The following is a 24,971-nucleotide window of genomic DNA, read 5'->3' as shown; positions in this document are numbered from 1 at the left end:
AAAACGCGATTATGCGATCGCTGAATTCAATGCAAAATCAGCCTATTATGCGGGGGCCGCATTTTTTCAAATACGCCGCACTTTCGCCGCATAAATTGCCGATTTCCTTGCAAAATATGCGGGGTTTGCATAATTTCATAATCCTCGCATTTTCGTTGCAAAAAAAGTCACGTGTATTTTAGTAGAAAGTTAAAAAATGTTCCGTTTGCTTCACACAAGAGCAGCCATTTCCCTCTGTTTCCATGGGAACGTTATGAAGTGACGCAATTACGCGACGCCGGACAGACTCACGGAGGCGATTGACATCTCACAAATCGAACTCGTATAACTGTCTGTCACACGTTCTACTGTCACATCGTTACTTAATAAACAACATAAGATAAAAGAAGTAGCATCAAACAGAAATTACCCGCACACATGGGGTGTTCGAGGCGCACATATAACACTGCAGAGAGTTCAACAGGGAGCGCGCAGCTCTTAAAGGGGCCACACCTTATTTACACTCGTTATAGTCTGAAATAAAACAAGATGAGAAATTAAATATTCCCAGCACTTTCTATGATGTAGTATGCTTGCTTATCAAAGGAAGTAATAAGAAATGACTCTTACATTAGCCTAGTGAGAACAGGATGTTGGGGGAATCACTGAAAAAGAGAAATCTTTTTCATCAAACCGCAATTTTTGCAAGTTCTCTCAATTTTTGCAAATTCCTGCAATTTCATCGCATAAAATTGCATAAATATCCCGCATATTCCATCGCATTTTTAAAGAAAACGGGCCGAGCAGGCTAATCAATCAATTTTTGCCCGCAACAATCACAAAAAAACTCTGCGTTTTTCTGGAAGGACTGAATACTATTATGGTAAATGTTATATATAAATCGCAAATTTTTTCACAAATTTTTGGAAATTACCGCCACAAAATCAGTCATTTTGATCGCAAAAATCACACAAAAAAATCGTGAAATCCTGGAGGGACTGCCTTTTCTATTTATTTAATTTTCAATAAAGTGTTTTGTATGATTGCCTGTCTCTGGCTTTCATGGTGATTAGAACCTGTGCGTGCCTTTAGGGGGCGTGTTTAATTCTTTGGGTGGATTTCCCAAGGTGGCGTAGTCGGAAACATCAACTTGATTATTGTAGCATGACACACAGTGAAGGACATACCACCAACCAAAGGTCACTCATCTGATCCAGATTATGCATCAGATTTTTTTTGTGTGTGTCATTTTAGTTATCAATTTGTTTTGCGTAATATAGTGTGTCAAGTTTAAAGCTGCAGAAAAGTGTCTAGATATTAAAAGTGTTATGCCATCACTGCTAATTAGCACATCATTATACAAGATTACTGGTCATATTCAAAAAATATCTTGAAATCATTTTAATGAATGTGTGGAGATTGCAGAGTGATACTTGATTGTCTAAAGTCTTAGTAAAGGTGGAAATCTGAATACTGAAAAAAAATAAATGAAATTCTGTAAATTGGCCCTAAATTTTTCCATTAATATGGATGAAGTCAAAGTTTATCCTTCACCTACTATACGCAATCTTGAGGTAGTATTTGATTCCAAATGAACCCCCCTTGTTAATCAAGTTTCTTCCATCTCCGTAATATCACCCGTATACAACCTTAGTTAAATCTCGAAGATGCTGAAACTGTTGTCCATGCTTTTATTAACTCATGTCTGGACTATTGTAACTCTGTGTACTATGGCCTTCCCACTAAAACCGTTAATCACCACAAAGTGTTCTTAAAAGGCGCTATGTAAATAAAATCTGTATTATTATTATTATTAGAATAATTCCTTGACCCAGTAAAAATTACTTAAAAAATAATCCTAAAAAAATTGGTTAATCATTATTTACTCAGCCTCATGTTGTTGATTGAGTTTATTTCTTCTGTTCAACACAAAAGAAGATAGTTTAAACAACGTTGGTGACCAGTTTGGGTGCCCATTGACTTCAATTGTATAGATAAAAAATTAAATAAAATTCTACTTTTATGTTCAACAAAAGAAAGCCATAAGAGTGAATGATGGCAGAATCATTTTTTGTAGTTGACCTATAACATTAAGATAAATATTAAAGTGTAAAAAAGTACAAGTGTCCCTCCACCTGGCAACCTGTTATCGTGGTCTAGAAGACCCCATTTACACCTGGTATTAAAATGCGATCTGTATCCAGATAAGTTATCCGGATAATAAAAAACGCATGTTAATGCAAGGTGTAAATGCGTTGTGATCGGATCGTGATCGGATCTGCCTGACCACATCTGGAGGTAGTCTGGCTCGCATTGTGTCCGGATCTTTACTAGGTGTAAACGCAATCTGGTTGTTGAAACCACATATGTATATTTTACTCCTCCCAAAAATGCTAAAAAATAAACGAGTGAGAGCTTGTTATATAGGCAATATATGTCATGTTATAGTCAGATATGACGGCAGTGTTCAGGGCTATCATGGTTGTCAACAAATGCAAGTGCATCTAGGATGACAGTTTAGGACAGTAGTAGAGGACAATACTGTTTCCCAACTGTAGGGGGACCCCGAGAGCAAAAGTTATCTGGTGTTACTTTAAACCAACCAATCACCTTTTAGGCACTATATTCTACAAAGCAGCTTTGGATCAAAATGTATTGTGAAAAGCATTATGCCAATAAAACTTAAAAAAGTAAATTAGTTTTACTTTATAAAGAACTGAATTACTATGTACCGGGCATATTCTTCCCAACTAAAGCATCACTGTACCTAAATACATTTGCAAGTTGCATGAGCCTTTGACACTCTAACGTAAGCTGCAAATCTTTACTGTGACAATGCTGAAGAACAATTCTGAATTGCATCGGATAATTAAGTCCTAAATTATCCTTAAATTAGGTTGGTTTAAATAATTCCTTGACTAAACCCATTGTGAGTTTCTAGAAACGGTTATTTTAGATGAAAACGCCTTGCCCATAAAGTACTTTTGCACAAAAGCATTACAAGGAAGTCTTTACAAGGAATCATCAGGTTCACGCCTCAAACAGATAAACCCAAGAAAAAGACAATGAGGATTTAAAGCTTTAAAAAGTAACTTCTGTCCTCAATTATATGACTGTTGCAGTTATGCAACAACAGCTCCGGAAACATTCACAGCTGGAAGTTAGGGATGGCCGATATGGACTTAAAACTATATCACAATATTTTCTGGTATTTATTGCGAAAACGATATCAATGACGGTATAAAAATATAGTACCATTCACCACTGTTTTTGGCTACAAGTGATGGCTGCATGCATTCTTGAGAGCCTCATAAACACAAACATCTAAAGTAAAACGTAGCCATCAACATAATGGCTCCTATAATATACCAATTACATAAAAGAATAAAAATAAAAAACAGTAAAAATCAAAATACCAGCCCTTGCAGAAATGGAAAATGTATAAAGTTAAAAAGTTAGATAGCAGATATATACGTTTCTTCTGTAAAAGTGCAGATAATGTTTAAATAGTGCCACTGTACTGAAAAACATTACACAATAATAATTACACACATTAATAATTAAAATCAATTACAAGTTTGAAATGTAAAAATCTAATAAATATTACTGATAAGATAATACTACTACTATGAATTGTACTACTAATAACAATATGCGTTTGCACATTAGTTTCTGCTTGCTCATAAAGGCTGAACAATTCGGCTTACATTTCCACCGCCAACAGTACCATACTTGATAGATTCGGCGTAGCCTATGTCAAAATAAAGCGATCAACGTCATTTTCGCGCGAAGAAAGCGACATAGCAAACAACAATGGATGGATCTTTCTTGTTCTTGCTTCTCGGCAAGATAGGGGCATAACATGAAGTGGGTGTAACTTTAAGGGGGTGTATTTGGAATATGTCGAAATGGCGGACATGAATCTAAACCGAAGTGGGTGTAATTTCAAGTGGGTGTAACTTGATGTGGGTGAAACTTGAAGGGGCGTAACTTGAAGGGGCTTAACTTGAAGGAGTAAAACTTAGGCCCCGTCCACACTACTGCGTTTTCGTTTAAAAACGAAGAACTAAAACGAATACGATCTCCGTCCACACCAGCGTTTTGTCTGCGTATTAGAATTGATCTCCGTCCACATTAAAACGACAGAAAACGCGGATCACGTGAAAATATAACCCATACTGGGTTCATAACAATTCACCAACACTGGCCATGTGCGCGCCGGTGTAAACAGTGGTTGGCGAATCAGGGAAGGACACGTCATGACTGATGACACCCAATCATAGAGCCGAGCGTGCGCCTCTGCGTCATTGTTTGTAAACGCCTCCGTTTCATCTCGTCCACACTAAAACGCCCTCCGGAGATTCAAAACGCAAAATGCAGCTGCAGCGTTTCTAAACTTCTTCGTTTTAGGTCTTCGTTTTTCCCGTTTTAGTGTGGACGGGAGGTGCAAACATAGCAAAAGGTCTCCGTTTTTAAAAGAAAATGCAGAAGTGTGGACGGGTCCTTAAAGTGGGCATAATTTGAAGTGGGGCTAACTTGAAGTGGGTGTAACTTGAAGTGCGTATAACTTGAAGGGGCGTAACTTAAAGTGGGCATATTTTGAAGTGGGGAAACTTAAAGTGGCCGTAACTTGAAAAGGGCAAAACTGTAAGTGGGCGTTATTTGAAATGGCCGTAACTTGAAGTGGGTGAAACTTTAAAAGGGCGTAACTTGAAGGGGCATAAATTGAAGTGGGTGTATCAGTTTTCTTAATTTATATAGGAACAAGGATATACAAAACTGTTCTTCCCCAAGACAGTTGGTTTGGGAGGATGGAGAAACGTTGGGAGGAACCAAAAACTCAACAGGGCGAAACCATCTTCCCCTGACAAACAATCTTAATTGTTCAATTAATTAAAAGTATTAATGTTGGGATGAACCAAAAGCACAGGTGCAGCTGAGGTGGAGACGACTCTGGCATATATAAGTCTGATGGGTCACAGTACAGAAGGACAGTGAAGACTACAAAACATCCAAGAACAAAACATCTGGTAAGAGTAATTTTAATACGGTTCTTCCAGCGGTTTGATTGCAGGTTCTTTGATTAAACTGGTAGGGAATGCTTGCTGGTCATTGTGACACAAATATACAGTATATTTCATTTGGGGTTGGTAAGGTGTTTAAATGTTTTTAAAAGAAGTCTCTTCTGCTCACCGAGGCTGAATTTATTTAATAAAAAAATACAAAAAGTAATTTTGTGAAATATTATTACAATTTGAAATAATTTCGATATTAATACATTCCTGTCATTAAAGCTGAATTTTCATCATCATTACTCCAGTCTTCAGTGTCACATGATCCTTCAGAAATCGTTCTAATAGGATGATTTGATGCTCAAGAAACATTCCTGATTATTATCAGTGTTGAAAACAGTTACACTTTTGAAGTATATATAAAATCAGATATTTTGGTTTGCTTGTTTGCATGATCATACTTTAATAATAAGCAATTTAAATAGACTACTTTGCAATACACCTGTGCAACCAAATTAATATAAATATAACTAAAAATAAATTCCCATTTATCTATGCATTCACTTTTCTCTGTTTAACCTCCAGATATCAGAGATGAAGAGCGTTCTCCCAGTGAAGATGTTGGCGGCGTTAGCTTTGGTTCTGCTGGTGTCCAGTGCGACTGAGGGACGGATTCTCAGAAAATGTGAGCTGAAAAAGCAGCTCGAGGCGGCTCAGATTCAGGTGCCTGAAGCCATGGGAGACAAAATGACCGTGGATGATCTCATCGCTAGACGTGAGTAACAGATTCCCTTCTCTATCCATATATTTATGTCACATGGTGTGCAGATAAAAGGTTGATCAGCCTCACACTCTTTATCCCTTTGTTCTCTGGTAGTTGTCTGCAAGGCCAATGCTTCAGGCTTCAACACCAGCTTTGTCAAAACCATCGGCGCCAGGCCTAGAGAGATCAAGCCCTTAATTAATATCCACTCTCGGCAGCTGTACGGCGTGTTTCAGCTCAGTGATCAGGTGGCCTGTGATTCTGGCATGATGCCGTCGCTCAATGTCTGCAACATGAGCTGCTCTGGTGAGAAAATACCACACCAATCATAACACTATCCTAAACAATGATTTGTGAATTTCTGGACTCATAAACTGCCAGATTCCTATGGCTCTCTAAGCATTCACAGTGAGCCGTTTTGATTAAGGTTTTGACTCTTTTCTTTTTCCTCCAATAGCTTTGATTGATGATGACATCACAGATGACATCGCCTGCCTGAAGAAGACCATAAATGACAGCAAGTAAGTAGCACACACTATACAGTAGACACTGCATTGAATGATCTAGATGTCATTTCATCAAACGCTGAAAAATATTTTATGTAGGATTTACTTTGAAACTGATTTCACTCAGAAATTGCTAAGTTTCACACATAATTACAAAGAAATGGCAACTAATAAATTTTGCAGGAGAAAGACTGAAAACTACTCCAATAATATTTGTTTTATTTACAACTACAAATAAAATGCATTTTTGACAGTGTAGTTACTGGATGCCATTTGGGCAAAAGTGCATGCGAGTCTAATAGGCCTCTATGAAAATGTCCACAATATATAAACATTCAATTATTATTCAAGTATTACATTCATAACATTTTTTAAATATGCAAAATATGCAATTTTCCTTTAAATATGCAAAAAGAAGTCTTCAGAAGTCTCTTATTTCCACAATAGTGTGTGAGAATATTTTTTACATATATATATATATATAATTTTGAAATCATGTAAACCCAGTGCTGTTTAAATTTGTTGCATCATCGCAAACTTATAAATTTGTAAATATATAAAAATAAGTGTGTTTTTAGACATATATACTGTATAGTATACACACACACACACATATATATATATTTATATATAATTATTTACCTAAAATATAAAGGCTTAAGAAGTAGCTAAAATCCGCCCTGAACAATCAAAGTGTGACTGTTTTTTTTGTGTGTTACAGGTTGAACTCTATTTTGATGAAGGAGTGTGACTCTGTGGTCCCCGCTCGTTATTTCGCCGAGTGTCTGAATGAAGAAGAATCATTAATGGCTTTAAAAAGAGTGTGTATTGGTATTAGTTGGGATTAGGTGAAACAACTGTGTGTACTCGTCTGACCTGCTGTAAAACTGTAGATTTGCAACAGTGATTTACAAAATCAGTATCTGAACTGACTACCGTTACCTAACAATACCGCTTCTGACCAGCTGCATGATTTCTGTCAATCTAAAAACACAACTGTCGGATGTTCCCATGGCAACTGCTTTGATTGAATGTCACTATGATGGTGGTGGGACTAGTGTGAGTTTAAACATATCAAGGATCTGAACAGAGAGTGCTTGTGCATGAATAAACTTTATATTATCGCTGTGATGCTGTAAATGTTTGGTGGCGTTTTACATTTCTGTCGACAATTGAAATAAAACTCCATTCCTTGAATCATGCTGTGCTGATGCTGAGTGCGTTTATGGTATATGATAAAGATGACAAAGAGCATGCTTTTAAAAATGATGGGCGCGAACGTTTCAAGTTGTTTATTGCAGACTCAGTATGCTGAAGAACAACATGACAACAAGCACTATGATCATCCGTCACTGTCCAGTCAAAAAGCCACTTAATAGAATAGGGGACATTTTTAGTCATATTATATAAAAATTTAGCTGTCTGGACTCGATCCATTGAGGAGTAATTATGATCAGTTAAAAAATGATCGGGCCAATCAAATTGCCAGGGCGGGTTTTATACGATGATGGACAGGTGATCTTCAAGGACGTAATTATCACGTTATCAAAGAGCACTTAACTGGTTTCCCTCAAAGATGACTGCAGCTGGAGAATTGAGATGTATAGATTACGCTGTCGTGTCTGTTATAAAATGAATCGACAGCGCATTAATTTTAATAGACAAACAGAAAACTGTAGGGGTGGGCGATATGACCAAAATTGTGTTTCACGATATGACTAATTTTATTTCACGGTAACGATATATTTCACGATATAGTTATTTATATAGTTATCCTCAAAAAAAAATCGACAAAAAGGGCTTTGTATAATAAATAAACCCAAATACGTATGTCACCTTGTTTTATTTTTATTTTATTTGGTAAATTATTTATTTGGTAAACTATTTTTAAGGCAAAATATAGTAAACAAAAAACACTCATCAACTTTTAGATGAACTTCCCACAACAGATTGATATTAAATACAACTCATAGGTGCATTTCAACTTTAAATAATTTTTCAATCTCATGCATTGCTTTACTTCATCAATCAGTTTATAATATAATTATAATATATTTTTACCACATGTGCTTATTATACTGCGTTTTTAAGGGGCTTGTTTTGCTCTTTTTGTGATATCTGGCAACCCGTCACCCTGAGCTTTAATCAAGAGGAGTTCAGAAGTGTCAAGTTCAGAAGTGACTAGAAGGAGAGCAGCAATATGAAAACCAAACAGCAGCTACTGTTAGTGTTGACTAAGTAGTTTAAATTATACACACCTTATAAAAGTGCGTCATTATTATTCCATAGCCCAGTGAACACCATGCGCTCCCTCTCAGTGCATGTGCACGCGCCTGTCTTTTGCATCAACAAAATGCGATCGATTAATTTGTTGTAATCACGGATCGAATCAAAGGAAGATTTTATCAACTGGTTCAGTAGACAAAAATATATAACTCGCACTGCATATTTAGGAATTTGGCCTCAGAAACAGGATTATACATTCGTTTTAACAAGCAGGAATGTGATTTTCATGTTTAAAAAGTAACTATACATAAGAGAAGGAAAGATGCGGATAACTATACATTATTTAAGGTTATTTCTATTCGTAATGATATTGATATTGCCTATGAAATGTTGTTATCAAGTAAACTTCATGCTTTCCCCGTTGCGAACGTGCACTCCTCTAAACTGTAGCCTGGGTGCTGCTGCTCTGCTCTAGTTGGCGGCTGCCTTTCCCCCCGAACATATCACGTTAACAACAACCCTTTAGAAAACGTAATTCCTTTGTGGATCCTCTTGATCTGCTTTCTCCATGTTTCTTTGACAAATCTCAGCATCAATCTCACGCGCGCTGCACGGGAGTTAACCACGCCCACTTATTTACATTTCGCGGTATACACAGAATAAAAAAATCTGTTACGACTGATGTTTTCTACCGCGGTAACGATATATATCGTCATATCCCTAAATCAAGGCATTTGTTGATCGGAAAGATATTTTTGTCGTCCTTCCTACATGATTCGGCAAAAGTGTAATTCGTCAACTGGCTCTGACGGTCGCTAAGAAGATGAGACGTAATGAAAAGCCTGTGGTCGTTGTGGTTTCTCCTTTGGTCGCACTCATGGAGGATCAAGTAAAAAAAGCAACACTCGTTATTTTACTTCTAAAATAAATACGTTTTGTAGTTGACTGTGCTATGCAAAGGAGTTGACTTACTGCGTTGCTCTGATTGGTTGTAGGTCTACCGACTATCCAATTAAGTGCAGAGTTGTTTTTTTCCTGGTTCGGTTAAGACACGCCTCATAATCAAAGCTCTATGGAGCAGTTTCAGACTCACATTCTGACTAGAATATGAGTATGACGAAGTCAGGCTAATAAAAATTGGATGTACTTAAACAACACAGAACATGAGACATCCTCATTGATTAACCTAATAAAGTTAACCTGAGATAGCAATAAAAAAGCAGTATTTTCAGTATTTACAGTATTTTCCCCACAAAAACACTCTTTTGTCTGTGGTCATCTTTTGACAATTTTTTTTTTTTTTACTTTTTTTAGTGCAATTTTTTTTTTTACTTCATAGGAATGGTATGAAACTTCATCAGAATGGTACAAAATGTTTTGGCAATTGCTGTGTGAACAAAAAAAAATCTACCATAAAAAATAATGACCGCATCGGAAATGAATGGAGACGAATTTCATCTAGTGGAAACGTTTGGTACTGCGGCCAAACAAAATCTTACTGAAAGCTAATTTTATGAGATATTAGCCTGAAATTTGGAACACAACTTGTTTAGATTCATTGCTTTTGTTTTTCTTGCAGATTTAAAGTAAAAAGTGTTTTTGAAAATATATATTTCACATAAAAAATTAGAATATTTACATAACAATAAACAAAATTCAGTAACTTTTTTGAAGTTTGCTTTTTAAACTTTATTCACTTCACCAATAATCTGCCAACTGTCGTCTTTGAAAAGAGATCAAACTTTAGTCTGTGCTCTAGTCTAAAGCATTCAATATTTATGACCTACCAAAACTCTACAAAACTCTCTTTTTTACCAAAACTCTACAGTAGGTTACTATACCAAAACTCTGCAAGAATAAATGACTTGACCAAGGCAGAGAAGCAAAACCGCATGAAGAGGCTGCGGCGTGCAAGTAATAGTGATGAATGATTCGTCATTCTGTCTGCGTTCGCTCAAAGAGATACTCAGAAACTCAGACTATAATGATTGCTACTGTGATGAACTTTTTTCATTAATCATAACTAATTTTCAGGATTAACATGTAATGATTTTGAAACCTAAATGTCCCCAAGACCTGGACCAAAGTGTCTGAATCATGTCTGAACATAACAAAAAGGGGAAGTGAAACTAGACAGATGTCTAAATATATAAACTTGTGACTGAGTAACAGTAAAAGTGGAATAATCAAGAAATCCACATCCAGATTTGCTTCTACCTAGTAACAGAAGGGTTTGCTGAATTATACATATGAAGAACCAAACATATTGTAGAAAATATATGTAATGAATCGTCACCTTTGCCATGGTCTTATTCTATAAAAACTGTTGCACTTTTTTATGTGGCAGGATTGTCTCTGAAATGAAAGGGGAATAAGGGGAAATAATGAAAGGGGTTGTCTGGTGTCTGTCTGGTTACTTTGGACACTAGAGATCTTAATCCCAAATGATAGTGTCATTTAGTGGACAAGACATCGTCCGACTTAGTCGACATAAATTAGGAGAAATAAAGTGACGACTGGAGACAGGCATACTTAAGTCAGGTGCGTAGGGAGATTTCTACCACACTACGCACTCTCTTTATACAAGTTATACAAATTGTGCTGTGAGAAATTTTAACCAGAAGCAGCCGTGATAGATCAGATCATGTTACGGACTGTATTTGAAGACTTTGAATTTCAGCAAAATTAAATAATGTTTAAATCATTTTGTTTATTGAGTTAAAGCTAATTCCTCCGAACACGTCTACATACACGTCTACATATGATCATATTCTGAATTAGGACGTCATTATAATGCAGCCAAAGATAAATTAGGCAAACTTGAGAACGCAAACTTGAAATAGGTTCAAAGATGCAAGCCTTGAAAATAAAAAAAGTTTTCTCTACACAAACTTCAAAAACGCAAGCCGGTGAAAACGCTGATGCCGTGCACATGCTAATTAATGTTTGGTCTATAGGTATGCATGTTTGAATATAAATGTGCGCAGGCGTGTAGTCTTTCTTTACAAATTGGTTATGGTTATGGTTATTTTATATATAAAGCACTTTGCAACTGCACCTGCAGACCAAAGTGCTGTACAATCAACCACATAAAACAAGCAACACATAAAAACAACAGGGAACTCACAAATATAAAATACTAGCCCAACCTCTCAAAGGCTAAAGACGTGAAATAATTTTTAACACTGGTTTTAAATACATTTAAAGAAGTGATCTCTCTTAATTCAAGAGGCAGACTATTCCAAATCCTCGGACCCGCAACAGCAAATTGACCTCAACAAATTACTTGTCTGGCCTATAATATGGAATTATTTATAGCTTCCACAGCCCTGTTAACTGGAATTATTTTGAGAATGATTTATCTATACAGAGGTAGTGTTATGAAGTCTTATGTCATCACTGCTAATTATCACACTACAATACAAGATTACTTGTCAAATAAAAAGATGATTTTGAAATCATTTTAATTCATGAGTAGAGATTGCAGAGTGATACTTGACCCAGTAAAAAATTACTTCCAACCAATTCTGAAAATAGGTTAAAGGGAAAGTTCAAACAAAATGAAGATTTTGTCACCATTTACTCACCCTTTGGTAGTTTCTTTCTTCTGTTGAACACAAAAGAAGATATTTTAAACAATGTTGGTAACCAGACCGTTTCGGTCCCCATTGACTTCAATTGTATGAATGACAAAAACATTTCTCAGAATATCTTCAGTTCAACAAAAGAATGTTCAACTTGATGTTCAACAAAAGAATGTCATATTTGTAATGGCATGAGAGTGAGTGAATGATGTTTTTATTTTTAAGATAAATGTTAAGGTGTCGCGCCCAGGTTAGTGTCCCTACCTGGACCCGTTATCGTGGTCTTGAACTGCCACTGATATACATATACAAAATAGTGCGATCACTAACATTAAACAGCATATAAATACAAACTGCCTAATGTTACTTAATGAAATAGGACACAGTGTTTCCCCTAGCATTGTTTTAGGGGGGCGGCCTGCCCCCCGAAAACGACTCCTCGCCCCCCTAAAACGCTGGCGAAATCCAGTCATAAAAAAGGATTTTACTGTATATTTGAGGAATAAATAGAAAGCGGTTCAGTACACTTGAAATAAAAATCGCGATATAGACTATTGTGTGTGAATATTTAACCACAAATACTATTTCAATACGAATCCTGTTCGTATGAATCGTATGTTCCGTGTGAATGAATAGTGCAGCCCAGAGCCGTTAAATATGAATATGTTTTTCAACGGCTCTGGTGCAGCCGACGCGCAGTTTTATTTACCACACACACACATACACTGAAGACACACGTGTGATGAATTGGCGCCTATATGAATTGGCAAAAAAAAATGATTGAACTTCCTCTCCAGGCTCTAGATCCACTCTGAAAGTCACTTTGTGATCATTTAACCGCTTCATTTGTGAAACTATCATCATGAAGATCATGATAAACACACAGAAACTCCAAAGGGCTTCACGGCAACCCGTCAAAATAAAAGTTCGGTTTAACTTGACAGAAATATATTACTATTGTACAGTAGAAATAGGAAATGTCCAGATGTAATAATACATTAACACTAATACGAATAAATTATGCATTTTTTAAACAAAACTGAATTTAAGGAATAATCCATGTTTTCATTTTAACAGTAAAGCTCATTGTGCAGCACATTATTTGACTATAAAAGTTTATGATAAAATTAGTGTTTTATGGCTTAATTTTATTACCAGCAAAAACACAGAATTACTGTGAATTTTTTCATATATCTATATATTTAAAATAATAATAATAATACATGATTTGGATTATTATACATTCTTCTTGATGTCTAATAATAAAAAAAATTACAGGCCCGCTCCGCTACAGTAGCAGGTAGTGTAGTGTACTTATACCCTTTCAAGTGACATTTCCAGACAGGTACAAGCCACCAAAAACAGGACCTGTCCCTGGAAATCTAGACGTTTGGTCACTCTAATATAGACTGGCCTGTGTTCCCATGAGAACCGCATGATAACGTGAAATAAGGTTTTGTATGAGAGTTGGAAGGCCGTTTTCCGACACTGTTCTGAGTATATAACAATAATGGTTTTGTCCAGTCGAGAACACATCTAAAGAGTCCGTTTTGTCTCAGCTGGGATCAAATGTCATGCAAAGGTTATGTGACACCTCAGAGAACCAGATTTGACATGTAATTGCTAATATTATATGGTAAATAATAATAATAATAATAATAAACTCAAGTAAGTTTTTTTTTAATTAAAATTGCAGTACATGCTTCCAAACATCGACCTATATTTTAGTATATATAAATAAATATATAATATTTTTAAGAAATAAAACCAAATGTACTCATTTAAAAGTGCTAATATTTCTATAACTATTGTTCGTCCAGAATATTCTGACTGTTTACATGAATAAAAGTCTCCCTAGTTCATATTTATTTATTTAATAAAGATAATATGTAATATTCAAGAATAAATTATAGTAACTTCAAATTTAATCATATATAATATTTACAAATCCAAATAGTTTGGTATTATCAATTACTTTTGACTTTGAGTGTACTCAAAAATCATATGTTTAAAGTATTTTTGTTAAATTATGTCACCACCACGTTTTCATTGCTTTGTCCTAATAATTTTTTTTTTTAAATCTACATTAATTGAATACTTGCTTCCAGTCAACATGGTATCTAAGGTTGCACAACTTGTTCTAAATATAAAACAATGATCTAGGGCTGGTTCTGGTTATGATTGTGAATTATGTAAATTTTTTAATCAGGTCATTTAAAAAAAGGACTGCATTGTTTTAAACTGGCTTAACGGAGAAGTCGGTCCATTCTGAATACTGATCCTCCCAAAGAAAAAACAATGAAAACCTGGACAATTATTTTAATTTTATAGGAACAATGATGTCAAGATAGCCCAGAACTAAATTTAATTAAACTCAATTAAAATTCAATTAAAAAATTGTAATAATACAATTTGCTATGAGGTAACTGAAAACAGAAAATAGTGTTTTAAAATGTTTGGTTAGGGAAGATGACGATGAATCCTAAGGAGGAACCAAAACTCACCAGGGAGAGAACATCATTTTTTTGGTTGATTCATGAAAAAATGAATAAATAAACATTGATAAAATATCAATAATGGTGGGATGAATCAACAGCAAAGGTGCAGCTGCAGGTGGAGGCGAAGCTACCATATATAAGTCTGATGGATCACAGACAGTGAACACTGACAAGAACTCTCATTCATCTGTATCTCCAATAGCAGAACAACTGGTAAGAGATTTAAATATAATTATACTATTGTATTGATTGAAAAAACTATTTGTATTCAGCTTAAGGGTGGGCGATATGGCAAAAATATCATTTCACGATTTTTTTAGGAAAATCACGATCACACATTTTTATCACGATTCTTTTTCAAGTTGGTTTTAATATTTTGCAAGTGGCTGTTCATTACAGCCAAACTAATGTCCCTATGTTATAAACAAAGACTTAGGTAACAAAAGAAAAAAGAAAGGCATACATTTAGGCCAGTGGCGAAGATAAAAATCTTTGTCATTATTTTATTTGTTATTAAAAAAATAAGACAAGATAAACATTACACAAATTAATATTCAAATTAAATAAATAGTGCTTTATTTTTTCAGATGCAGTAGGTGTATTTAGCAGTAGCATTGAAGTAATTAAATGAACAAATATGAAATTAAAACACTACATAGACTTCACTGAATAAATTGATTCTTATTAAAGATATATTAAAGTTCTCAGTCAGTGAGTGATTTTCTCCTTGTGTTTTTTTGTTTTATTAACACTAAAGGGATAGTTCCCTCAAAAATGAAAATGGTCTTAATTTACTCTCTCTCAAGATGTTTTAAACCCAAATAAGTTTCTTTCTTCTGTTGAAAATAAAAGTTATTTTGAATAATGTGGGTAACCGAACAGTTGCTGGTCCCTCTATAGTTTTTTTTAGGTTCTCTCCTGGAAGTTAATAGGGACAAGCAACTGTTTGGTTACCCACATTAAAAAAAATCATCTTTTGTGTTCAGCACAAGAAAGAAATGAATACAGGTTTGGAACAACATTAGAGTGAGTAAATAATGACAGATTTTTTTTTGTGAACTATCCCTTTAAGGACAAGCGGCAGTAGGCTACTATTTATTCCTGTCGCTTTTAGACCAGCACACGACACATTTAATATAGACGCATATTACACCAGATATTCTCTCAAATGTTTGCTTTCACTTTAGACATAGCCTGTTTATGTAAACATAGTGTGTATTTAACAGTATTAGCATAATAAGACTCGAAAGATAACTTAGTCCAGTATGCAGGCGCTGTTTGACAGGCTTATAGTTCCTGTGAGCGTCGGGGGTATGCGGTCAGGAAAGCGCACGTTAGAACAGCGCATCAGCACGTGAATTAAATGATTAACCGGCAAGGCTTATGCAAATGATGAACTTTTGTGAATTGCAGTGTCCCGTACCTATTCATTAACGTGTGATGTGTAGGCTATGTCGCGTAACTTGTACAGTTGAGACGGAGGCGCCAGAACTGAACTGATAGAATGCACTGTAACACGATACTACGATATTTCTTCAAAAGCAGATCGTGGAGACATTTTAATCGTCCACGATTAAATATCGTCATATCGCACACCTCTAGTTCAGCTTTGGAGTTTTGGTGGTTATTTCTAAAATGATTATCAAATTCTTTCTAATGTATATTTATTAATGAAGTAAAAATGTCATGAAATTAAATATACATAAATATTATTTGCTTGTTTGCATAGACTTAAAATGGTGATTTGTTGTTGATTTAGTTTCAAGAGATACACAGTAATTCGACACCCTATTTTCATCTGGAATCTAAAAGAAGTTCACAGAAAAAGTGTGTTTAATCTCCAGATCATCAGAGATGAAGAGTGTTATTCCAGTGAAAATATTGGTGGTTTTGCCTGTGGTTCTCTTGGTGTTCAGCATGAGTGAGGCCCACCAGCCACGCATAAATCCACGATTCAATTTCTTCACCATGACAACGTCAACCTCAAAATCTACCACAATATCCACCTCAAAGCCAACATGGACCACAACCTCCACTGCAACCCCCACCTCAAGCTCCACTGCAACCTCAAACGAAACCCCCAGTGCAACCTCCACCGAAATCCTCACTGAAACCTCCACTGAAACCCCCAGTGCAACCTCCAAAGAAATCCTCACTGAAACCTCCACCGAAACCCCCACTGCAACCTCCACCTCAAGCCCCACTGCAACCTCCAACGAAACCCTCACTGAAACCTCCACCAAAATCCTCACGGAAACCTCCACCGAAACCCCCACTGCAACCTCCACCTCAAGCCCCACTGCAACCTCCAACGAAACCCTCACTGAAACCTCCACCAAAATCCTCACGGAAACCTCCACCGAAATCCTCACTGAAACCTCCACCGAAACCCCCACTGCAACCTCCACCTCAAGCCCCACTGCAACCTCCAACGAAACCCTCACTGAAACCTCCACCAAAATCCTCACGGAAACATCCACCGAAATCCTCACTGAAACCTCCACCGAAACCCCCACTGCAACCTCCACCTCAAGCCCCACTGCAACCTCCAACAAAACCCTCACTGAAACCTCCACCGAAATCCTCACTGAAACCTCCACCGAAACCCCCACTGCAACCTCCACCTCAAGCCCCACTGCAACCTCCAACAAAACCCTCACTGAAACCTCCACCAAAATCCTCACGGAAACCTCCACCGAAATCCTCACTGAAACCTCCACCGAAACCCCCACTGCAACCTCCACCTCAAGCCCCACTGCAACCTCCTCTGAAACCCTCACTGAAACCTCCACCGAAATCCTCACTGAAACCTCCACCGAAACCCCCACTGCAACCTCCACCTCAAGCCCCACTGCAACCTCCAACAAAACCCTCACTGAAACCTCCACCAAAATCCTCACGGAAACCTCCACCGAAATCCTCACTGAAACCTCCACCGAAACCCCCACTGCAACCTCCACCTCAAGCCCCACTGCAACCTCCTCTGAAATCCTCACGGAAACCTCCACCGAAATCCTCACTGAAACCTCCACCGAAACCCCCACTGCAACCTCCACCTCAAGCCCCACTGCAACCTCCTCTGAAACCCCCACTGCAACCTCCACCTCAAGCCCCACTGCAACCTCCAACGAAACCCTCACTGAAACCTCCACCAAAATCCTCACTGAAACCTCCACCAAAATCCTCACTGAAACCTCCACCTCAAGCCCCACTGCAACCTCCTCTGAAACCCTCACTGAAACCTCCACCGAAATCCTCACTGAAACCTCCACCGAAATCCTCACTGAAACCTCCACCGAAATCCTCACGGAAACCTCCACCGAAATCCTCACTGAAACCTCCACCTCAAGCCCCACTGCAACCTCCTCTGAAACCCTCACTGAAACCTCCACCGAAATCCTCACTGAAACCTCCACCGAAATCCTCACGGAAACCTCCACCGAAATCCTCACTGAAACCTCCACCGAAATCCTCACTGAAACCTCCACCGAAATCCTCACTGCAACCTTCACCTCAAGCCCCACTGCAACCTCCACCGAAATCCTCACGGAAACCTCCACCGAAATCCTCACTGAAACCTCCACCGAAATCCTCACGGAAACCTCCACCGAAATCCTCACTGCAACCTCCAACGAAACCCTCACTGAAACCTCCACCGAAATCCTCACTGAAACCTCCACCAAAATCCTCACTGAAACCTCCACCGAAACCCCCACTGCAACCTCCACCTCAAGCCCCACTGCAACCTCCTCTGAAACCCTCACTGAAACCTCCACCGAAATCCTCACTGAAACCTCCACCGAAATCCTCACTGAAACCTCCACCGAAATCCTCACTGAAACCTCCACCGAAACCTTCACTGCAACCTCCACCTCAAGCCCCACTGCAACCTCCAACAAAATCCTCACTGAAACCTCCACCGAAATCCTCACTGAGACCTCCACCGAAACCCCCACTGCAACCTCCACCTCAAGCCCCACTGCAACCTCCTCTGAAACCCCCACTGCAACCTCCACCTCAAGCCCCACTGCAACCTCCAACGAAACCCTCACCGAAACCTCCACCGAAATTCTCACTGAAACCTCCACCAAAATCCTCACCGAAACCTCCACCGAAACCCCCAGTGCAACCTCCACCTCAAGCCCCACTGTAACCTCCTCTGAAACCCCAACTGCAACCTTCACCTCAAGCCCCACTGCGACCTCCACCGAAACCCCCACTCCAACCTCCACCTCAAGCCCCACTGCAAACTCCACCGAAACTCTGACTGCAATCTTCACCTCAAGCCTCACTGCAAACTCCACCAAAACCCCAACTGCAACCTCCACCCCAAGCCCCACTGCAACCTCCTCCGAAACCCCAGCTGCAACCTTCACCTCAAGCCCCACTGCGACCTCCACCGAAACCCTCACTGAAACCTCCACCGAAACCTCCACTCCAACCTTCACCTCAAGCCCCACTGCGACCTCCACCGAAACCCTCACTGAAACCTCCACCGAAACCTCCACTCCAACCTCCACCTCAAGCCTCACTGCAAACTCCACCGAAACCCCAACTGCAACAATCACCTCAAACCCCATTGCCACCTCCACCGAAACCCTCACTGCAACCTCCACCTCAAGCCCCATTGCCACCTCCACCGAAACCCTCACTGCAACCTTCACCTCAAGCCCCACTGCAACCTCCACCGAAACCGTCACTGAAACCTCCACCGAAACCCCAACTGCAACCTTTACCTCAAGCCCCACTGCAACCTTCACCGAAACCCCAACTGCAACCTCCACCGAAACCCCAACTGCAACCGTCAACTCAAGCCCCACTGAAACCTCCAACTCAAGCCCCACTGCAACCTTCAACTCAAGCCCCACTGCAACCTTCACCTCAAGCCCCACTGGAACCTCCAACTCAAGCCCCACTTTAACCTCCACCTCAAGCTCTACTGCAACCTTCACCACAAGCCCCACTGCAACCTCCACCTCAAGCCCCACAGCAACCTCAAACTCAAACCCCACAGCAACCTCAAACTCAAGCCCAACAGCAACCTCCAACTCAAGCCTCACTGAAACCTCCACCTCAAGCCCCGCCGCAACCTTTACCTCAAACCCCACTGCAACCTCCACCTCAAGCCCCACTGAAACCTTCACCTCAAGCCCCACTGTAGCCTTCACCTCAAGCTCCACTGAAACGTTCACCTCAAGCCACACTGGAACCTCCAACTCAAGTCCCACTGGAACCTCCAATTCAAACCCCACTGCAACCTCCACCTCAAGCCCCACAGCAACCTCCAACAAAACCCCCACTGCCACCTCCACCTCAAGCCTCAATCCAACCTACACATCAAACCCCACTGGAACCTCCACCTTAAGCCCCACTGCAACCACCACCTCAAACTCCACTGCAAACATCACCTCAAGCTCCACAGCAACCTCCACCTCAAACCCCACTGCAACCTCCAACAAAACCCCCATTGCAACCTCCACCTCAAGCCCCACTACAACCTACACATCAAACCCTACTGCAACCTCCACCTCAAGCTTCACTGCAACATCCACCTCAAGCTCCATAGCAACCTCCACCTTAAGCTCCACTACAACCTCAACTTAATGTTAGTAAACTGCTCTTGTTTGTTTTGGGTTCTTCTCTGACATAATTATACAGTTTGTTCAAATCTTCTGAATGTATATTGGGTTGTTTCATGTTTCATTCCATTTCAATAAATGCAAAGCAACATCAAAACATTTGCCTTTTTCTATAAAAGAATAAAACTTTCACAATTGATAACAAAAAAAATGAAAACATATCTGCACAACATGAGAAGGGAGGGTCTAATGTGAATTACAACCCAAAACCTCTGACCCGCTTGGCAAAATTTCTGCCACTGGACCATTAAAGTTCATGGGGATAATAGTCGGACCTATGTATTTTATCACGTGAAAATTCTCACCACTAACAACATATATTAGATCTTATTAAACAACAAATTAAACATGATGTACTATTGTATATCATGTAACACGTCACGCCATGTCACGCTCTCCGTGAGTGGTATTTCCGACAGTAACGTTAAATACAAGTCCTCCACAGCGACTCTAGGGGTCCCTGTTTGACAAAAACGAAATTCCTACACAGTGTCACTTTAACATAAAATTGGAGAAAGTGACTCGACTAAACTATTAAGGCTATAAGAAAACAATTTATTACATAACAAAATGTAGCCTGTATATCTGTCTGCAAATACCGGACAAACGAGATCTCCAAGACAGGATCGCATATAGTCTAGGGCTATATAAAACTGTTTCTTGAGTTTTAACCATTTGTGAGAATAACACACTTTACGTGACATGAAGATCATAATGCGCATGTTCGGATTGGAAAGCCTGCACGTGTGTACTATGTACTAAAACGTGTACTAATTTTAATCTCAACGTATTTGACCTGAAATGCATTGCCACAATTTCCATTCCGCATGGTAACAAACCAACTAGCCTTTTTTCATCCAAAACAAAGCAAAATATTGCTTGCATCATTCTGTTCGGGTTTTCGAATCGAAGTAGACCCATGAAAACCTCTAATATAGGCCTATGTTTCCTACGTGACAAACTCAGTTCTCCTCCCACCATTGTCCCACATACCAGTCAGTCTGTCCAGATCTTTTTATGCTGTAGTCTAGAGGCATCACATAACCTGTTCATGACATTTGATCCATTCTGAGACAAAAAAAACTTTTTCTGATGTTACTATCCACACAAATCTTCATTGTCTTGTTTCATTTCTTGAATCTGTGCACTGAAACCTAACCGTAACACTACATACAGAACATAAAGTGGCATAAAACCGCCTACACACTGACACACAACCCTTCAAAATCTTACTTCACAAGCAACCGACGCATTTGTGGTGTAATAGACGGACCATCTCAGGGGAACATGTGGGGCTATATCTACACATTCGGCTCTTCCTCTACTTGCGAATACTCCAAGTAATAAAAACACAAAGAGATCATGAGTATCCATCCAGGCATGAAGATGTTGGCAGCTGTGGTTGTTTTATTCCTGGCGGTCGGCATGAGTGACAGCGTGATTCTGAATAAATGTGAGCTGAAGCAGCAGCTTCAGACCGGCCTGACACTGCCTCCGAACATGACCGACGTGCTGGCGCAGAGTAAGTGTCCATCTCTAAATCCAGAGCTTAATATCTGACTTGAGATACAGAACACTGATGCTTCTGTATGTATTAATATAGTTACTATTTCACAGTTTGCAGGTGAGCTGAGCATTTAGATTTTTTGGTCACTTACTGTATATGTAAATGAATGGTGGTGATATTCTTTAAAAATGACCTTTCAGGTTTCACCAAATTAAGGCTTATTGCACACCAAGGACAAAAATGACTAAGATATAGTTTTTAGTTCCCAAAAGGGGGTTTTCGCAGTGATGCCAGACACATTTTTGATTCCACAAAGAACCTTTCAGTGAGTCATTCTAAAAAGAACCTTTTTTTCTAGAACAATTTTCAAATCTAAAGAACCTTTTTCCAGAATAAAGAACTTTTTGTGGAATGGAACGATTCCATGGATGTTAAAGGTTCTTTATGGAATCATTAACTCCGGTTAATAACATTCAAACTCCACAGCTATAACTATAACGGCACTGAGGAATGAAATTGTTGGAGTCACTTTTCAAGAACAATTAAAGCACTAATAGGCAAACAAAAATGGTTGAACATTTGAAGCGGCAGGAGAAAAAACTGCAGCGCACGCTAAAAATAAACAGAACAATATTGTCCGTTGGTGTGGATGCTAGTCATCGTTATCATTTATTGTTCTTGTTTTGAACATTATCTGAAACTCTCTTTACAGTTGTGTGCCATGTCCAGCTGACCTCTAACTTCAACACCAGCGCCATTAAGACGATCGCTGAGCCACAAAATTCAGGTGAACTTCACGGTCCTCGTAAGGGCAGGTCTGCCAAGAGCCAAGGAAAAAATAAAGGCCGCCCCTCCATTAAAGTCACCTCTCCACCCCATTTGGAAAGTGCAGAGGACAAAAATGAGGTCTGGACCTTGTACGGCTTGTTCCAACTTAGTAACCATGTGGTGTGCAACTCCACCCAAAGTCATTCCCTGAACCTCTGTGGACTGACCTGCGACAGTGAGTATATATATTCACTTTTACTCACGGATACTTTAAATTAATCAAAAGTGACAGTCAAGACATTTCTAATTTACAAAAGGTATATTTCAAATAAATGATGTTCTTTTGAACTTTCTATTCATCAAAGAATTAGAACAGCAGAAATGTTTTTTCGTATATATTCAGAATTCAGAAATATATTCAGATTATTATCACAGAAGTACTGGGATGAAAAAAAAATGTAGGTTCACATATAAACACTAAATCAATTTTTGAAAGCAACTTGGCACTTCAAATAACACTTGTATCGCGTACATTGTTAGGCCAGTAGGTGGCGACAAAAGTGACTGCATATGTAAAAAAGTATATTTGTCAATGATTCATTGATTCAAGAGATTCCTGATCTCTGATCTAATCAATGAAGTGAAGTATTTTGAAAAAGTCTTTGAATTACTCATTCAACTTAAAAGTAATTCATTCAGATTAATTAAACATTTTAAATAGACTGCAGCAATTAACATTTTGTCAGAACCTCTATTAATTACATGTTAATTTGTTTAGTTTGTCTGCTCAGAATCCTGGGAGAATTGTGATCTATGTTTGAAACAAATAAATCAAAATGTAATCCTCAATTTATCTAGAACCGTGCAGTTTTACGAAGAATCCTGAAGAAAAATAATCACGGTTTCCACAAAAATACGAAGCAGCACAACTGTTTACAGCATTGGTATTAATCATAAATGTTTATTGAGCAGCAAATGAGCATGGAAAGATTCCTGAAGGATCATGTGACACTGAAGACTGGCGAAAATGTGAATTTGAAAATGATAAATTAAATTACAATAGCCATAAGTATTTCAATAGGTATTTAAATTGTAATATATTTCACAATATCACTGTATTTTTTACTGTACATTTTTTTACAGTATTTTTGATTAACTAACTGCCGCCTTGATGAGCAGATTAGACATCAATATGTGTGTGTGCTGATGTGATTTTGTTTTCTTTTTCAGAGCTGCTTGACGATAACATCAGTGATGATATGGCCTGTGTCCAGGTCCTTATAAATAAAATGTGAGTTTAATTTATTTTAATAGTACACATAAACATGAGAACATGCTATCATCATATAAAGCTATTTTCACACTAGGCCTACATCTTAATTTGTAGTTTAGTGTAAAAGTTAATTTAGCAGACTGTAGGCCTAGTGTCAACATTAATTCCACATAGAAATGCTATTATAGTGAATCGAGTGCAAGTTTCCTGAAACTGTGTTCATCTGACTATCAGGACTGCAGTGATTCCTGACCCCGAAACTGCTAAACACATCCGTAAAATGTAAGTGAATGAAACCTAAATACACAACAACCAATTCAATACAGCAATTAATGGAAAACATGAATGCATCTATTGTGTTTGCATGTAAGAATATTATAAACGGATAGAAAGGTCTCTATCCGTTTATTAAAAAAAAGCATAGTCTTTAATGTTTAATTTTTCCTTTGACAGGATCTCTCTGATCTACCAGCCGGAGTGTGTCAATGCAAAGGCCTCTGTATACTTCGCTGACTGTCCATAATCCTGAGTTTAAGGCCTGAATCCTGAACCTTGATGTCCCCTTCTTAACTTTTACATGTATGCGCATTTATTAACTTAGCTTTAGACATCAAATCACAGTTTGTGTCTTATCTGAATGAGTCATTAAATCCTTTTGAAACGCAGTGATTTGCTCATGAATTTAATTCATTCCTTCAGTCATGAACATTGTGAACAATTCAAACCAGATGTAATCAAATCAGATGTGTAGTTTGTTGGTTGGTTTAGTGAAATGACAGATTGGTGGGTCTCTAATTCTCAAATCAGTGGTTAAGATGAGTAGCCCAAGTTTTATACGCTATTTTTTTCCGCTTCCCGTTAAGTATTTAGTGGGCAATTTATTAAGTACATAGAACATCCACTAGATGGCACGCTTGTGTAAGTTAGTAACTTTACTCCCTTTAGTGATAAATGAGAGTGAGAGAGACAAAACTGTTTTATTCCAGTGGTCCTCCTCTCTGTGTTGTTTTATTATTTAATCATGGTTTTAAATACCATGAAATCTCAATAAATAAATAAACAAATATACACACTATCAAGCAACAACTATAATAATACTACAATATTTCAGACGCTCTCACAGTTGTTTCACACAGATGACACGCTAACAGACTTTTCTGTTGTAATATATAGCAAATATAAATGATCAAATACTGTATATATATAGCAAAATCAT

At 38.2% G+C, this 24,971-nt stretch overlaps 2 protein-coding genes across 6 annotated transcripts; both read left to right on the top strand.

Annotated features, from left to right (window-relative positions):
• The first annotated feature begins 5,585 nt into the window (after positions 1-5,585).
• LOC120489297 (lysozyme C, milk isozyme-like) lies at positions 5,586-7,479 on the top strand. Its single transcript, XM_039686048.2, has 4 exons — positions 5,586-5,766; positions 5,869-6,060; positions 6,212-6,275; positions 6,982-7,479. Exons 1-4 carry the CDS (start codon positions 5,586-5,588, stop codon positions 7,106-7,108), a joined length of 564 nt encoding a protein of 187 aa, XP_039541982.2. The 3' UTR covers positions 7,109-7,479.
• A 3,368-nt stretch (positions 7,480-10,847) lies between these two features.
• LOC120489246 (uncharacterized) lies at positions 10,848-24,420 on the top strand. Of its 5 annotated transcripts, none has more exons than XM_089131950.1 (6): positions 10,856-11,027; positions 21,475-21,729; positions 22,427-22,717; positions 23,713-23,773; positions 23,990-24,037; positions 24,209-24,420. In XM_089131950.1, the coding sequence occupies exons 2-6, from the start codon at positions 21,570-21,572 to the stop codon at positions 24,276-24,278; spliced, it is 630 nt and encodes a 209-aa protein (XP_088988076.1). In that variant the 5' UTR covers positions 10,856-11,027; positions 21,475-21,569; the 3' UTR covers positions 24,279-24,420. The 5 variants fall into 5 exon arrangements, with proteins under 5 accessions (XP_088988075.1, XP_088988076.1, XP_088988077.1 ...); XM_089131951.1 differs by having other exon boundaries at positions 21,449-21,729; XM_089131952.1 differs by having other exon boundaries at positions 10,857-11,027; positions 21,586-21,729.
• Positions 24,421-24,971: the final 551 nt, after the last annotated feature.

Source organism: Pimephales promelas, chromosome 6 (assembly GCF_988280905.1).
Source record: "Pimephales promelas chromosome 6, fPimPro1.hap1.1, whole genome shotgun sequence".
Classification (NCBI taxonomy): Eukaryota; Metazoa; Chordata; class Actinopteri; order Cypriniformes; family Leuciscidae; genus Pimephales; species Pimephales promelas.
This window is presented reverse-complemented; position numbering and strand designations above follow the sequence as displayed.

Coding starts and splice junctions, on each gene's coding strand:
- LOC120489246 (XM_089131949.1), top strand. CDS start 16,423: ATGAAGAGTGTTATTCCAGTGAAAATATTGGTGGTTTTGCCTGTGGTT.
- LOC120489297 (XM_039686048.2), top strand. CDS start 5,586: ATGAAGAGCGTTCTCCCAGTGAAGATGTTGGCGGCGTTAGCTTTGGTT. Junction 6,061..6,211: donor CTGCAACATGAGCTGCTCTG/GTGAGAAAATAC, acceptor TTCCTCCAATAG/CTTTGATTGATGATGACATC. Junction 6,276..6,981: donor AAGACCATAAATGACAGCAA/GTAAGTAGCACA, acceptor TGTGTGTTACAG/GTTGAACTCTATTTTGATGA.